This window comes from Chiloscyllium plagiosum, unplaced genomic scaffold (assembly GCF_037043375.1).
Source record: "Chiloscyllium plagiosum isolate Xiang-an unplaced genomic scaffold, Cpla_swu_hap1 HiC_scaffold_6, whole genome shotgun sequence".
In the NCBI taxonomy this organism is placed as follows: Eukaryota; Metazoa; Chordata; class Chondrichthyes; order Orectolobiformes; family Hemiscylliidae; genus Chiloscyllium; species Chiloscyllium plagiosum.
In genome coordinates this window covers 109,468,331-109,486,385 of record NW_028270144.1, presented here as the reverse complement: position 1 = coordinate 109,486,385, position 18,055 = coordinate 109,468,331, and the positions used below count along the sequence as shown (strand labels likewise).

General features: G+C 40.8%; 1 protein-coding gene across 3 annotated transcripts in view; it reads left to right on the top strand.

Moving 5' to 3' along the window:
- Positions 1–18,055, top strand: part of tmem131 (transmembrane protein 131) — a 202,805-nt gene that overhangs the window by 161,564 nt on the left and 23,186 nt on the right. For all 3 annotated transcript variants that reach the window (XM_043692263.2, XM_087988350.1, XM_043692264.2), the window contains 4 exons: positions 3,544–3,730; positions 4,277–4,462; positions 5,727–5,885; positions 7,607–8,202. In XM_043692263.2, coding sequence (XP_043548198.2) covers positions 3,544–3,730; positions 4,277–4,462; positions 5,727–5,885; positions 7,607–8,202 — 1,128 coding nt within the window. The remainder of the gene's footprint in view (positions 1–3,543; positions 3,731–4,276; positions 4,463–5,726; positions 5,886–7,606; positions 8,203–18,055) is intronic.

The following is an 18,055-nucleotide window of genomic DNA, read 5'->3' as shown; positions in this document are numbered from 1 at the left end:
GTCTACCCCCTTGCCCTAACCATAGTAAAACAAAGTAATAGTGCTTTGCTGCATTTTGGCAAATATTTGCCAAAGGCCTGCCTTTGAGCCAAGAATTCAGAAGAGGTGTAACAAAAAACCAAGTAGCAACCAGTGAGACAAATGGTTGATATTACTGATGCTGCTAGAAATGATTAGAGAACCCCTAACTTTCTGCACTTATTGTCCAGTTAAACAGACAGAGGCCCACATTTAATGTCTCACTGAAATGATGGCTTTTCTAACCTTGCTCGTGACCCAGTGATTCTGCTTGAATTCGCTTTAAAAATAGATTCCTCTATTTGTAGTAATTGGTGGGGTGAGGGAAGAAAACAACCAAAATAAAGGGGACTATAGATTTGAATTTTATTGATTTGACATTATTTATTATTGCTGTACGATGTCACAGGTAACTTTGCTATTACCAATAGCTAAAAGAAGAGGCTGAACATGCACCTTGAAGTTTGTCCCAGTGGCATTGCACCATCAGATTCATTGTGAAACCTCAGAGAAACATAACAGCAAAGGGGCAACAAGACAGCTCCATGGAACTTTTTTCAAAAGGCTGTTAAGGATGAGCAAAAATTTAACCTCGCTAATGATGTCCACGGCCCATGAATGAATGTTTAAAATATGAATTGTTCAGATTGATACAATAGGCACAGGCTGGAAAAATCTTGGGTTCAACCTTTTTGAGTTTCTGCATAATCAGCTTTACCAAACTTTAGTAGATGTCATAATTTGTCGTGTACCAATGGTTTTGAAGGAGGTGAGGTGAGCGGCTGCATTTGATAATATATTGGCATCATAGATGTCTAGCAAAACTGGAGTTTGAGAGAATTGGGGCAAATTTTCCACCACTTGGAGTCAGTGCCTGACACAATGGAAGATGTGTGGTTGTTAGAGATCAATCATCTCAGCTCCAGGATATCTCTGTGCAACAGTTCCTCGGGGTAGTGTCCCAACTCCAACCATTTTCAGCTAATTCATTAAGATTTTCCCTTCATTGTAAGGTCACAAGTGGGGATGGTCACTAATGTTCAATACCACTTGCAACACCACCTACTGATGCAGTCCATGTCCAAATACAGCAAAATCTGAACAATATCCAGGTTTGGGCTGGCACGTTGCAAGTGATATACATACCGTACAAATGGCTTGCAATGATCATCTCCAACAAAAGAGAAATGAACCATCTGTTAATTAACCTGTACCTGTCCCGAGTAACTCTTGTTTTGTCCCAGATTATCATTGTTTAAAAAAACACTCACCAAAGTTGAACCGAATGGTCTGAAGTTGCTGGAGTTAACTTATAACCTTTCTTCAGAGAAGAATATAACAGTTGTAATTCTCCAATCCTTGGCACCTCCCTACTCATATTTTGAGGGCTGAAAGATTACAGCTAGTATCTCCACTATCAATATCCTGAAAGTTACTATTGACCAGAAACTAAACTGGACTACTACATAACTTCTGCAAGTAACACTCACTACCTGACTCTCCAAGGCTTGTCCATCTACAAGGGAGAAAGTGAGGACAGCAGATGTTGGAGATCAGAGCTGAAAAATGTGTCGCTGGAAAAGCGCAGCAGGTCAGGCAGCATCCGAGGAGCAGGAGAATCGACGTTTCGGGCATAAGCCTGATTCCTGAAGAAGGGCTCATGCCCGAAACATTGATTCTCCTGCTCCTTGGATGCTGCCTGACCTGCTGCGCTTTTCCAGCAACACATTTTTCAGTTTTGATCTCCAGCATCTGCAGTCCTCACTTTCTCCCATCATCTACAAGACACAGGTCGGGAGGGTAATCCCACTTGCCTAGATGGGAGCAGCTCCAACAACATGCTAGAAGGTTGACATTGTCCAGGACAAAGCAACCTGCTTGATTTGGCACTGTATTCACAAACGTGCGTACCCACTACTACTGGTGCTCGGTAACAGTAGTGCATGCAGTCTATAAGATACTCTGCAGAAATTAGCAAGTAAGTTAGCTTGCTGAGCTGGAAGGTTTGTTTTCAGACGTTTTGTGACATCATTAGGTAACATCAATGAGTTTCTAGTGAAGCGCTGGTGATGTGTCCCATTATCTATTTATAAGTCTTGGTTTCTCTCTTTAAGGGAAGGTAGATAGGATCTAAATCGATGTTTATTGATGGAGTTTAGCTAGAATGCCATGCCTCTAAGAAGTCTCGTGTGTTTTTGTTTCACCTATACTAGGAGGTGTGTTGTCCTCCTTTCTGTATGTATGAAAACTAGTGATGTGGGTCATGAATTATAGTGAATTTAACTATAATTTGGCTATAGTTTTTGGTTGCATTGTCTACTTGTTTGGGTTTGTTTGAGGAATCAGCCGATTATGTTTAATAGCCACCTTGTCTTACATCAAAGACATCTCAGAAATGACTTCCAGACTACTCAGACCTCTTGGCATCATGGTAGTCCAACACACTTACCAACTTAACAACACGCTTAAACAGCGACTAATGAAACTAAAGGATTCATTTAGTTACTACCAGCAAATCCAATGTAATTTACAAGATAATATTCAAGAACTGTAAAAAGAAAATACATCTAACAAACAAGCAAGAAACTTGCCACAAGGATACACGAGCACCAACTAGCCATCAAAAGACACTACCCACTATCACTATGTTCCATACATACAGGCAAAGGATACCACTTTGACTGGGACAACACACATTCTGCACAAGTGAAACAAAGACACGCATGAGAATTCTTAGAGGCATGGCGTTCTAACCAGAAATCCATCAATAAACACATCGATTTAGGCCCTATCTACCTTCCCCTTTTTTTTTAAAAAAAAAAAGAAAAAGAACCTTTAAGAAACCAAGTACTATAAATAGAGAAGCGGGACATATCAGTGAGTCTCCGGTGAAGCGTTGGTGTTATCAAGTATGGGGATGAAACGTCTGAAAACAAATCTTCCAGCTCAGTGAACTAACTTACATACTTACACTGCAGCAGTTCACTGAGGTTCCTTAGAGAGCATATTCCAAACGCATGGCAATTTCCATCTCTAAGGATAATGGCAGCAGGTACATGAGGAAACCACCAGCTGAAATTTTGGAAATACATCACTCTTCCTCTTAGTGACGCTGGATTAAAATCCTGAAAGTCCCCACTCAGTAATTTGGTTTACCAAATTGACTGTAATGGTTCAAAAAAGGCAGTGCACCACCATCACCTTCAGGGTACCTAGAGGTGAACAATAAATGCTGGCCTTGCCAGCAATTCCCTCATCTTCTACCAAATGAATTATAAGAATTTCAGGTCCAGACTCTACTCATTTCATTTCCTGTAGCAATGGTATAAATTTGTCAAAGGGGGGATGTGGCACATGAACTTGCCTCGTGAGTGATTTGGATGAGATATCCTATGGGTTGCAAGCAGTGTCAGGCTTGTACCCTGGAAAGAGTCACTGCTCTCCATAATGGAAGGGAGATATATGTAAGCAAGAAATACATGTTTACATTTTCGTTAAAAACTAATTCACTTTTTAAAATTACAGAGATGAAAATGAAAGAGCCAAACTTCACATTGAAGAGAGTTTTTAAAGTAGAAAATACAGGACAGCTCCCAGTTCTTGTCAAGTCTATGGAAATTAGTGGATACATCTGTGAAGGATATGGCTTCAAAGTTGTAAACTGTCAAGAGTTTGCACTAAAACCGAATGCCTCTAAAGACATCATTATATTGTGAGTCCTTCTGTTTGTTTTTGTTTGGTTTGGGCTCTTTTTTTGAAGGGCTGTTCAACCCACACGTTCTTGACAATACTACAGTAATTTCAATTTGGAAATGTAATGTGTTTCTGTTTTGCCCTAAGAGAGCTCTAGGGCAATGGACTGAATCAGTGAGCTCTTTTTTAAATTATTGGTGTTTGAGAACTTGAGGTTGCCTACTTAACAATGCAGTTTTCAAAAATGCATCTGCAACTTTGTAATAAACTAGTCAGCATTATAATTCGGTTAATTTTTTTTTGTAAAGAAGTAAACTAAAACCAAGCTTTTTTTAAACAAATAAAAGTATTTGCTATCTATCTACATAACAAAATAGCAGCTGTGAATCTGCAAACCTCTTAGCAGATGATTAAAATTAGATGCAGTCTATCATTTACATTGTTTTGAAGTGCTCCATGATCTGCATGACTAAAAGATACATTTTGTAATGCTTTCGTCTCTTAGCTTAATGTTAAGTAGCTTTATGGTCATGATCTGTATGGGGCCTGTTATTTTTATTTTCAGGTTTACACCAGATTTCACTGCCTCCAGAGTTATCCGAGAACTAAGACTTATCACAGCAGGAGGCTCCCAATTTGTTTTCATACTAAATGCATCACTTCCTTATCATATGTTGGCAACATGTGCAGAGGCCCTACCTAGACCTAACTGGGAGCTGGGACTGTATGTGATCATCTCAGGAATAATGAGGTATCTTTGTAAGATTGCTTCTATATGTCCCGTGATATTTTACTTAACTGGTTTAATTGGTGAAATCCCTCACCATACTTTTTTGAACCACGCAAATAAGGAATCTACATCTTGGCAGTTCTGTTTCAATAGAGGGGCACCCCATTACATAAGGACAAAGAACTCTGTCACAATTTGGCACAGTGAAGACTTTGGAATGTGTACACATAAATAGTGTATCGAGTAAAATCCCTGCTGGTTACCTATCAAAAGATGATTCTGGGCAATTGATTAGGCTGTTTGAAGAATATCAACTTCAAGTGATAATCTTGTCACGTGACCTTGTTTACAAGTAAAGGTTAGATTAGATTCCTTACAGTGTGGAAACAGGCTATTCGGCCTAACAAGTCCACACTGACCCTCTGAAGAGTAACCCACCCAGTCCCATTTCCCTCTGACTAATGCGCCTAACACTATGGGCAATTTAGCACGGCCAATTCACCTGACCTGCACATCTTTGGACTGTGGGAGGAAACCGGAGCACCCAGAGGAAACCAATGCAGACACTGGGAGAATGTGAACTCCACACAGACTGGAATCAAACCTAGGACCCTGGTGCTGTGAGGCAGCAGTGCTAACCACTGATCCACCGTGCCGCCCTATATCTTGAATGATCTTTATCTGTTTTGTCATGTTGAAGATGTCAAGATTCTAAGTAGTCTGTTTGTGTCCTCTCGAAATTGGAAGCTTTATCATTCAGTGGTTAGCACTGCGGCCTCAGTGCCAGGGACCCTGGTTCGATTCCAGCCTTGGGCGACTATCTGTAAGGAGTTTGCATATTCTCCCAGTGTCTGCATGGGTTTCCTCTGGGTGCTCTGTTTTCCTCCCACAATCCAAAGATGTGCAGGTTAGGTGAACTGGCCAAGCTAAATTGTCCCATAGTGTTCAGGGATGTGCAGGCTTAAGTGCATTGGTCAGGGATAAATGTAGGGTAATGGGTCTGGGTAGGGTAGTGTGGACTTGTTGGGCCAAAGGGCCTGTTTCCACACTGTAGGAATTCTAATTCTAATGTTGGTTAATGAACATCTAAAACATGAGTGTGAACTCTGAAAATTATAATAGGTGCTAAAATGACTTCTTTCTAATCAGCATAGAGCAATCCTCAGTTTGGAAAAAACACAAGATTATCTAAAGTTTAAAGATCTGCTAAAAGTGTATTGAAAAGGGAGTTAGTTTGCAATGTGTTTGATTTATTTGGTTTGTAATAATTCCATTCTTTTTCCAGTGTTTTGTTCCTTTTGGTGATTGGAACAGCTTACTTAGAAGCTCAAGGAATATGGGGACCCTTCAAAAGGCGTCTGTCTTTGGAGGGGTCCAATCCTCCCTTTGACATGGGAAGGACATTCGATCTCAGGAGAATTGTTGGTATTTCATCAGATGGAAAGTAAGTATATAATAGTCTTGCTTGAATCTGTTTCTCATTGGAGTTTTTGGAATATATTACTTGTATTGATCTAATTGCAGCTTATTAGATGTAATATTGTACCCCCTTCCTCCATTTTATACTACTTGGCTTTTTGTTGATTTTTTTTGAATGTAAGAATTGCTATGATATCATTAGGGGTGATATGCCACGAACAACATTATATCGTCTTTGATTTGTGGTGATTAATTAGAATTTTCTGTCAGATCAGCAAAGTGTCATAATATAATTTCATTGGTGGCATACATGTTAAAATAATCAGACTGCCAAAATCATCATTGTGGAACCTTTTTAGACTACTTCATCCTCCAAGAGCCAGATTATCCCAGAACATAGAAACATCAGAATTGCTAGACAATTCTTGGTAGTCACATAATACAACAATAATGAAATTGTTGTTTAGATTAGATTCCCTACAGTGCGGAAACAGGCAGTTTGGCCCATCCAGTTCACACCGACCCTCCGAAGAGTAACCCACCCTGACCCATTTCCCTCAGACTAATGTACCTAGCACTATGGGCAATTTAGCATGGCCAATTCCCCTGACCTGCACATCTTTGGACTGTGGGAGGAAACCTGAGCACCCGAGAAAACCCACACAGACACTGGGAGAATATGCAAACTCTACACAGACAGTCGCCAGAGGCTGGAATCAAACCTGGGACCCTGGTGCTGTGAGGCAGCAGTGCTATCCACTGAGCCACCTTGCAGCCCATTTAATCATGGCAATCTCTGTCAATTAATCTACAACGCAGATATAAGGTGAGAATAACCCCAGAGATAAAGGTTGGGAAGCATGGGTGCAAATTCATTATTTTCTCTTAAGCATGCTAATTTTGCTATATGTCTCCTATATTATATCCTAAAGTACACTCTGAATAATGAATCTAGTTTGCGTACAAAGTAAGCATGCCATTTACTTCAACTTTCTTTCTACAAAACCCTGCATGTAGTTTTGTTGATTATTTATTAGAGTAATATTTAATCAGACTAGTTTTGAATTTAACTCCCTTCAAGTGTAGCCTGTAAATCTAACCATTACATATTTGAACAAATCCTAAGATTGGGAACCTGGATGTTTTTTTTAAAAACCAGTGCTTGGCCTCAACCTCCGTACTTGATACCATAGTTTTTTTCTTCAAGCTTAAAGGGATCAAGTACTGTTCCCTCCTCCTTGAACTTCTTTATGCACCTTGAAGTTTCAAATTTGTGCAGTATTTATCCTGCTCCAGTAGGAGATGGTGGGCTGATGAGAGAACATGCCTATGTTGTTTTGGCCACTAGACAAGCAAATGTTATTGTTTTTATACATTTTGTACCAACATTTCTTAGCCATGCCTCTCCAGCGGTTGATGGTTTTCTTTTTTCTTTTTCATGCTCATACCTTCAATACAATGAAAATTGCATATTTTGTTTTGTATCCATAGTACAAGCCCATTTTGTGGTATTAAAATCTCTTCATAAACACTTGTAAAGTATTTGTAATCTTGTATGTAATTGGTTCCATAGTAATAGTTGCATGATCTTGACAGTAGTATTTTACAGTAAATTCTACTTATGTCTAATTCTTTTAATACTTCTATTCTAATGCACCAACAAAATACTGAGTATTCTTTTTGTGCTCAATTAGATTTTGGATAAGTGAAACAGTCCTAAGTTCTTAATTTTTTTGTTGTCTTCAGTTTAAATGCACTTGGATCAGATTCAAATCACAATTCTTCAAGAGGAGTATTTGGAGGAGGTGGTTCTTCAAGACCCAGTGTAGCCAACCACAAGCAGATCCCTGCTGCATCACAGTTGCACAGTAACAGAAACTCTTTAGAATTTGAAAATCCTAAACTAAAAAACAGTTTTTCAAATAACTCCAATAGCACTGGAAGAACATCTACTCCAACAGTACCTAGTACATCTGCTACAAAAGCTAATGGCATCGTTTCTGAGGCAAATCCACCCCAGAGCCAGACAAACAGGCGAACCAAGACATCAAGACAGTTTCACCAAACACACCAGCAACAGACACCAATACAACCAGATCTACAGTCATTACCACAATTACCAGCAGTGCCTCAACAACAGGAGCAACAAATTGAGAACACTGTTTCACATTTGTCACCTCCTGTTACTTCGTGTATAGACAATGCAAATACAAGGCACAGCTCAGAGGACTCTGATATTATGAGCCTCGGAGATACAGTGGACAGAGATTGTGAATTACCAGAATCTCCAACATTAGATGTCTTTACAGAACAGCCTCCATCTCCAGCATCAAAAACTAAAGGTAATGGTTTGAGAAAACAAAATGCATTTATATCGAATGTTTTTGATAAAGAAGAAATACCTCTGCCTTTTACGAAAGCATAAGAGAAATTTGTGTCAAATCAAAATAGGTTGTCATTTTCAGTGGTGTTTAGAAAACAGTTGATCCCACTGAAACATGAAATTCTAAAGAGGGCTAAATCATGGTCGATGCTGATAAGTTTCTCTGGCTGGAGCCACTAAAACCTGGTACCATACTCTTTAAAATAAACGGTTAGCCATTTAGGACCAATATGAGAAATTCCTTCACTGAGTGCAATGGATTTTTTAAATTATTAATTTCAGTGGGCTATGGATGAGTGTGTTCAAATAGAAGATTTTTTGGCACTGTGGTAATAGAAGAAAGGTTGAAAAACAGCTGATGTAGAATTTCAACTATCTTATTGAATTTGAGCAGCCTTGGGGCCGAAAGTCCATCCTCTTATTTCCCATGTCCTTATGTTAGCAGTATGACCAAAATCTTCGCCAAGTTCTGGGTTTTCAAGGGTAAAGAAGCTGATATACAGGCTTTCCATAAAACACAAGACCACGGAAGGCATGGTTGCTAATATAGAAGCAAAATATTGCACATACTGAACCTAAAATAGAAACAAAGTGCTCAAAAATCTTTAGCATATCTGCCAACATCTGTGGAGAGCAAAATGGCTGATGTTTCATGTTGACTATGACTGTCCAGAACAGTAAGGCTCCTAAAATTAGAGCCTATCTCTTCAGGGCTGGAGAGGAACTTGGAGCAGATGGGGAAGGATCTAGGTGTGGCCATAAATGTTTGTACACACAGATCGTGTACGATCTGCAACATAGGACTAGTAAGGAGATTTGCTGAAAGAATTTGATCAGTTAGGTAAATTGGAGAGCAGAGCCTCCAAGGTGGTATGCTTGGGATTACTACCTGAGCCACTGGCATAGTGTAAATAGCATCAAGGAGTTAAATGCATGGTTCAGAAATTTTTGTGGGTGGAATGAGTTTCGGTTCGTGGGGCACTGGCACCATTACTGGGATGAGGAAGAAATAGTTTCAGTGAAATAGGCTTCACTTGAACTGTGCTGTGGCAAGTGTCCTGATGAACTGAATAACTAGGTCGATAGAGAGGGCTGTACACTAATTGGGGCTGTGGGGGAGGTGGTGGTAGGATTTGAGAGGGGGCGTTGTAGTCTTTCAAAACAGAAGGACATGGCAGCACTGCAGCTATTTTTGTTTTTGTTTCAGATTTCCAGCATCGCATTCCTTTTTTGTCGTTAAGTATATTCAAGGTTGAGAGAGATTTTTTAATTGAGGGTTATGGGGATTTGGCAGGAAAGTGGAGTTGAGAATTATTTGATCAGCCATGGAATAAATTTGAACTGAGTTGAGTGGCCTTCTACTCCAATGTCTTGCGGCCAAAAGCATGCACAATACTAACATCCAAAGATTGGAAAGTTTCAGGGTGAGGTGATTTGATTGATGGTACTAAAGGTATTTAAGCCAATAAATGCAAAATACTGTGATGCCAGAGATCTGAAATAAAAACCGGAAGTGCTGGAGAACGACATCCCTCATCGCTGTCCACTACAGATGACACCAAAATTGGAGGTGTAGTGGACAGGTGGGCCAGTGGGCTGAGAAGTGGCAGATGGAGTTTAATTCAGATAAATGTGAGGTGCTGCATTTTGGGAAAGCAAGTCTTAACAAGACTTATCCACTTAATGGCAAAGTCCTAGGGAGTGTTGCTGAACAAAGAGACCTTGGAGTGCAGGTTCATGCTCCTTGAAAGTGGAGTCGCAGGTAGATAGCATAGTGAAGGCATTTGGTATGCTTTCTTTTATTGTCAGTATTGAGTACAGGAGTTGGGAGGTCATGTTGTGGCTGTACAGGACATTGGTTAGGTCACTGTTGGAATACTGTGTGCAATTCTGGTCTCCTTCCTATTGGAAAAACCTGAAAGGGTTCAGAAAAGGTTTACAAGGATGTTGCCAGTGTTGGAGGATTTGAACTATAGGGAGAGGCTGAACATGCTGGACTATCTGAGGCTGAGGGGTGATCTTTTATAGAGGTTTACAAAATTGAGGGGCATGGATAGGATAAATAGACAGACAGTCTTTTCAGTGGGGTCGGGGATTCCAGAACTAGAGGGCATAGGTTTAGGGTGAGAGAGGAAAGATATAAAAGAGACCTACGGGTCAACTTTTTCAAAACAGAGGGTGGTACGTGTATGGAATGAGCTGCCAGAGGAAGTGGTGGAGGCTGGTACAATTGCAACATTTAAAAGGCATTTGGATGGATATATGACTAGGAAGGGTTTGGAGGCATATGGCCCAGGTGCTGGCAGGTGGTACTAGATTGGGTTGGGATATCTGGTCAGCATGGACTGGTCGGACTGAAGGGTCTGTTTCCATGCTGTACATCTCTACGACTTTATGACACAATGTCTGGCAGCATCTGTGCATAGAGAAACAGTTAATATTTAGAGTTCGATGTTGCAATTTAAGCCATTAGATTATTTTAAGTTGGTGTTTTAGGATGCTATTGCAAACAATATAGATTAGTGAGGACAAGTGATTGGAAATAATGATGTGCTTCTGTTCCTAAGCCATATGTTTCTTTGTGGTTATGGATAGCATTAGTAGCATTTGAGATGAAGAGAAGAGTGATGGCTGCGCAGGATAACAATTGAATGTGTAATCTCTGAGAGTGGCACATGTGATTTTAAGTTAAAAATGAGTCCAGGCAACGCAGTCAAGAGAGAAGTTAGAGGTGAAATTGTGGTGGATAAAATATTTGGTCAGAAACTGCTCTAAGTAATTACAGGCTGTGCCATATATTAATTTCAGTGTGATTGGGGAGTGCAGCAACATTAATGAAAGAGTGGTACTGTTTGAAGGTCTTAACCTGACTTTGTCTTGTGGTGTAATTTTCCCTGATGTGCAAGGAGACCAGAATTGCACACAGTATGTTGAAGCAGGAAATGGAATTTGGTACACTTTGCATGTGAGAGCTGACCCCAAGTCATCATACAATGCATGTAGATGAGGAAGAGAAGGAAACACCGAATCCTCTGAAGGATTCAACGGTATCGCTGAGAGCAGGAAGAGAAATAATTGCTTATATTGCTTCCCTTGCAACCAGATGAGAAAGGAACCTGAGTGACAAGTCCCACAAGCTGGACAATGGAGGATAAATGGAGGAGGAAGATTATTATTAATAAGACTAATATTATTTTTTAATCATGTCATAGGCTCCAGAGAGGAAAGCATGCTGTCTGAATAACTGGGAATTCTGTTTGATTTTTGGTTGGGGCTTCTATGCAAAGATGAAAAGTATCATTGAAGAAATGTAAACTAAGAGCTGTAGTAAAGATGGGCACAAAGGTAATTTGCGATGGTAAGGTTATTTGCACAGGCAAACAGCATTGTCTTTTTGAGGAAAGAGTTATAGCCATTTAATAAAGTGGGAGACAGGTAGTGGCTGAGGAGACGAAACAGTTTGCATCTTCAGTTAGCACGAAGGTCAGAATGATAAATAGGTCAGCACCTTTCAGCTATTGAGGCCAAGGTGCAGAAAGCAGATATCATAGGCAAGTGGTTGGGAGGAGAACAATAGAGGATCTTCTCAGATGTTATCAACCATGATGAAATTCATGAGCTTCTCACTTCATTAATGTGTAGTAGTTGAAAGAAATTTAATGGGCTGTTTGGCTGTGGAAATGGGCCAGAAATCATTTTGGCATTTAAGCTACTCTGGTGTACTGAATTGCTTTGGTACAAGAGTGAAGCCACTTAAGCATGCTGGGTCACATCAAGTGCTGTGATGAATGTCTACGTTGGTGTTGCATCAGTTACATTCAACTCTGTACCATTTGAATTTAAAGAAATATGGCAACATTCATCTGAAGTAACTAAGATTGAAGTGCGTGTGTGATGGGCGTGGATTCTAGAGGGACCGAGCAAATTAGCTGCTGCAAAGTATTATGGGAAATGGTATGCCAAAAACTTGGGAATTTGGAACTGTTGTAAGTTATGATGTAAACAGTTAGTGGAACAGATTTTGGTTTTGGATTTATGCAAAATAAATTGATTTGAAGGATGTGGGTGTTGAGGTGATTACAAGTAAATGGTTGAAAATTACCTTGCTAGCTGTTGAGATATTTGAAGTAAGGAGACCTGTTAGATGGCAAGGTCAATGATTGGAAGTGAATAATGCAGAAAAGATTTATTAGCAGAGCATTAAATTCAGAAGAGAGTCCCAGGAGCAAGGTGGAAAACAAAATTGGGAATGCTTAGGATTCCACAAAAATTCAGCACGGGGATTACATTTTTAATTGAGTCTTTGCCTCTTACACAAGATACTTGAATATAGTTGCACTGCAGTAATTGCATGAAAATCCCTTTTGTGTCAAAGCCAATTGTAACTAAAATATGAGAAATTGAAGTATTATATGTTTCTATCACACTGCAACTCATGGTTTATTATGAAATTTAGCACAGTATAATTTGGCATGTCTATAATAGTAATTAGTATCATGTTCAATCACACTGCAAATTCTTTTTTTAAAAAAGACTCTCCCTGGTATGTGTCAGAAGATCAGTTCTTGGTTTTAATCCGAGAACTTCTAAAGCAGTGAAGTTTGTCGTGTTCCCTTTGGCAAGTATATCTCTCCTTGTGTAAGGAAACCAAAATTGTACACTAATAAAGGGCTCTTTGATTGTAATAACATACCTTTACTCCTTGATGCTCATTATCTTATTTTTAAAAAGTCCAGCATACAATTTGCTTTCGCAGTTGCCCATACCCACATATTTACTTTCAATAACCCGTGAACACAGGCACCCTAGTCGCTTTGAAATTCAATACTTTGATTAGATTAGATTACTTAGTGTAGAAACAGTCCCTTCAGCCCAACAAGTCCACACCGACCTTCCGAAGAACAAACCACCCAGACCCATTCCCCTACATTTTATCCCTTCACCTAACACTACGGGCAATTTAGCATGGCCAATTCACCTGACCTGCACATCTTTTTGGACTGTGGGAGGAAACCGCAGCACCCGGAGGAAACCCACAGACACTGGGAGAATGTGCAAACTCCACACAGACAGTTGCCTGAGGTGGGAATTGAACCCAGGTCTTTAGTGCTGTGAGGCAGTAGTGCTAACCACTGAGCCACTTTGCCGCGCATACTTCCAGCCCTTTTCCATTTCAAAAACACTTGCATTTGGGAAGAAAAACAGAAATGCAAAGCCTCCAACATTTCTCCATGTTGTATTCCATCTGCCAGATTTTTGGCCATTGATTGTCTTTCCAAATCCCCTTGGAGCATCTTTGCACCCTCCTTTTAATTCACATTCCCACTTTGTGTTATGCCAGCTGTAAATTTGGAAATATTACTTTTCAAGCCCTATGAGTCATAAATTTAGATTTTAAATAACTGGTGCCCAAGCATTGGTCCTTACCATAGTACCTTTAGTGACACCCTGTTAACCTGAAAACGAGCCATTTATTCCTACTGTTTTCTGTCCAATGACCAACTGCTATGTTTTCCCTTCCTTAATCATACTCGTGACTTTTTTGCAAGATTCTGAAATTCTCCCAATCCTCAGGTTTACTATTTTGTTATGGCAAGTTTGAGCCTCTTCCTTTGATCTAATATAATTCTCTGTAAAATATGGCTGGAACATTTTTTTTGCCTTAAATTTTATTGTAAGCTGTTTATTAGGCAAAAAGGTAACGTTTTAAAGAACCACCTACTGTCATAACTTTTAACACAGCTTCCCAATCCACTATAACCGGTTTGGTCCTTTTTTTATAGGCTTGTAGGTCCTTTGATTAAATTTATGATCCTAGTTTCTGATTTGAACTGCGTCTCTTTCAAATTTAATGTAAAATTCCATCATATTGTGACCATTGGCTCATTTACAGCAAGATTATTATTTAGCACCTTTTCATTGCATGGTAGTAGATTTAAAATCAATCTCCTGTACTTTGCAAAAATCCATCCTTCACAACACTAGTACCAGTTAGGTTTACCCAATAAACTTGTTAATTGAAATCCCTCTTCCTTTGATTACTCCGTCTTGGTGCAATTCAGGAAATTAGAAATACTATTTGCCTGATACAGTCATCTGTCTAGGCGAAGTTGGGTGATTGTACCTGCTCTGGGAGTGTTGAATACAACTTTTAAATCTGAGGCCAATTAAAGGCAAATTTAATATTTGCTGAGTATCGCATTCTTGTTACTTTAAACTGTAGCTAGATTATCTCAAGTCATAAAAGTGGCAGAATTTTATTCACTTAGGATGTGGATATGACTGACTGGGCCAGCATTTATTGCCCAACACTAATTGCATTTAGGGTGGTGGTTAGCTGCCTCCTTGAATTGTTGCAGACTACTTAGTGCAAGTACACCCACAATGCTGTAATGGAGGTAGCTGTAGGAGTTTTGACCCAGTGAAGCAATGGCAATATATTTTCAAGTCATGATGGTCAGTGTCTTGGAGAGGAACTTGCCAGTGGTGGTGCTCACATCTGCCCTTGACTATCGAAATGTTTGAGAGTTTGAAAGGTTCAGCCTAAGGATCCTTGGTCAATTTCTGCAATGCACATTGCAGGTAGTGCACTGTTTTTTGTGTGTTTTGTGTGTTCACATTGCAGGTGGTGCACTGTGTTTTTGTGTTGGTGTCCACGCAAGTGGATAGTGATTAGACTTTAAGGATTCCAGAGATGACTTGCGCATTGCAGGATTCCTAGGCTCTGATCTGCTGTTGTAGATCCCTCTATGTTTATATGGCTAGTCTAGTCAGCTTCTGGTCACCTGGTAATCACCAGGTTGTTGATGGGGAGGGGGGAGGTTGCGCGGGGTGAGGAATGTCACTGATGGTAAAGCTTGGAAAGTCTTGGGGCATTGGTTAGATTTTTCTCTTGCTGAAGATGGTCAGTGCCTATCGTTTAATATTGCACGAATGATGCTTGTTATTTCAGTCCAAACCTGAATGTTGCCCATATCTTACTACATTTGGACAGTAACTAAGGAGCTTTGAATGGTGCAGAACATTGTTTGCATCTCTCTTTTGGAGAAATAATGGAGTAAAGTCATTGAAGTAAATGTACATGGTTGGACCTAGGGCATTATCCTGAGGAACAGGGTCTTATGGCATAGTAGTAGTGTCCTTACCTCTGAGCTAAGAGATCCAGGTTCAAGTACACCTGTTCTAGTTGTATATTGTAACACTTCTGAGCAGCTTGATAAAAATATCTTGAATGAGGATCATTTGGCACAGTGGTAGTGTTCCAACCTCTGAGCCAGGAGGGCCAGTTCAAATCTCGTGCTCCAGAAATGTGTAATAGTATGACTGAGCAGATTATTTTGAAAATATCTATCCTCCTTTAAAGTTTTCTCTAGGAAATCTATCCTGAGGAATGAAATTCACCAACACATTCCACCCGACCTTTAAATTTACCTGGACCATCTCTGACACCTCCCTCCCCTTCCTGGACCTCTCCATCTCCATTAATGATGACTGACTTGACCCTGACATTTTTTACAAACCCACTGACTCCCACAGCTACCTGGATTACACCTCTTCCCACCCCACCTCTTGCAAAAATGCCATCCCGTATTCCCAATTCCTCCGCCTCCGCCGTATCTGCTCCCAGGAGGACCATTTCCACCACCGGTCACACCAGATGGCCTCCTTCTTTAGAGACCGCAATTTCCCTTCCCACGTGGTTAAAGATGCCCTCCAACGCATCTCGTCCACATCCTGCACCTCCGTCCTCAGACCCCCACCCCTACAACCGTAACAAGGACAGAACGCCCCTGGTGCTCACCTTCGCATAAACCAAATCATCCTCTGACATTTCCACCACCTCCAAACAGACCCCACCACCAGGGATATATTTCTCTTCCCACCCCTTTCTGCCTTCCGCAAAGTCTGTTCCCTCCGTGACTACCTGGTCAGGTCCACGCCCCCCTACAACCCACCCTCCCATCCTGGCACCTTCCCATGCCACCGCAGGAATTGCAAAACCTGTGCCCATACCTCCTCCCTCACCTCCATCCAAGGCCCTAAAGGAGCCTTCCACATCCATCAAGAGTTTTACTGCACATCCACCAATATCATTTATTGTATCTGTTGCTCCCGATGCAGTCTCCTCTACACTGGGGAGACTGGACGCCTCCTAGCAGAGCGCTTTAGGGAACATCTCCGGGACACCTGCACCAATCACCGCCTGTGGCCCAACAATTCAACTCCCCCTCCCACTCTGCCGAGGGCATGGAGGTCATGGGCCTCCTTCACTGCCGCTCCCCCACCACCCAGATGGAGGAAGAACGCCTCATCTTCTGCCTCGGAACACTTCAACCCCATCAATGTGACTTCACCAGTTTCCTCATTTCCCCCCACCCCACCTCACCCTAGTTCCAAACTTCCAGCTCAGTACTGTCCCCATGACTTGTCCTACCTGTCTATCTTCTTTTCCACCTATCCACTCCACCCTCCTCCCTGACCTTTCACCTTCATCCCCTCCCCCACTCACCTATTGTACTCTATGCTACTTTCTCCCCACCCCCACCCTCTAGCTTCTCTCTCCACCCTTCAGGCACTCTGCCTTTATTCCTGATGGGCTTTTGGCCGAAACGTCGATTTTACTGCTCCTCAGATGCTGCCTGAACTGCTGTACTCTTCCAGCACCACTAATCCAGAATATTTTGGTAACTGGTTGTGTCAAGGCCTTGTCTGGTCTAGTGCTATGTCGTAACATGTTTGTAAAAATGTTTGTCATTTCTCAGGATAGATATTTTTAGAGATGCTCTGGAACGCAGATGACTGACCTCCAAAATGACAGCCGCAGGATTCTTTCCCTGTGATTTGTTGAACTGAGGCTGATGTAGCAACCGCTGCAGTAATACTACTTGTAATATGCTACATTTAAATGACGACATTAAGAAGTTGCTGTTGATTATTGAAGTTTACAAAGTACTTCCTGAAATGGCATAACTGGCATCTGCCTCATGTGGAAGAAATGAGTGTGAAGATTACAAGCATTCCATTTTAGAATGATTTGAGAGACGGTCCCCCAGCTAATCAATGTGGGGAAACATTGTGCAGAATGTAACAGGACGATAATAGTAAAAGGCGTTCAACTTTTTCAAATCAAGAAACAGTCCAATTGATTAATCCAGAATAAGTCACACTGAAGCAGCTAGCTATTGATGTGAACTTAAAACGAGAAACAAAAGAAGCCAAATTGGCATGTAATTGCATGTTTGATTGGAGAGAAAAGGGATTCAAAGTGTTGCCCTTTATCTTGAACTTAAGGTGAGTAAATAGTCATTTTAAATGTCAGCAATCTGAATTCAGCCACTTAGTTTGTTGAGGGATGTGAATAAAATGCAGTTAGCTGCTGGAATTGGTGGTTTCTACTAATTAATGAGGAACGTATTCTCAGGAGGTTCTCCTGGCCACAGAAAATTCAGACCAATAGTGTTATATAATCTGTTCTGGGCGGACTTCCAATGCATATGGGAATAATGTTGATGGCACAGTCCACTCCATGTAATGTGAGTCACACTGTTGTTGAAGTATATCAAAGCTCAAAGGCCAGTATGAATCCTGACTCCTGATAGGGAAAATTTAAGTTTATGAACAGTTGCTTTGATTGTTGTGATAGCCTTGCTTAATCATACTTTTACTCTGGCTCAAATTGGAACCCTGAGTTCTGAAAAGAAGGTTTATACACAAGACCTTCCAAGCACTCTTCCTGTAACTAACCCATGAAGAGTTTTGCACAGGATTTGCCTACTTTGATTTTTACTGCACAATCATTTGGCGTGTAATGA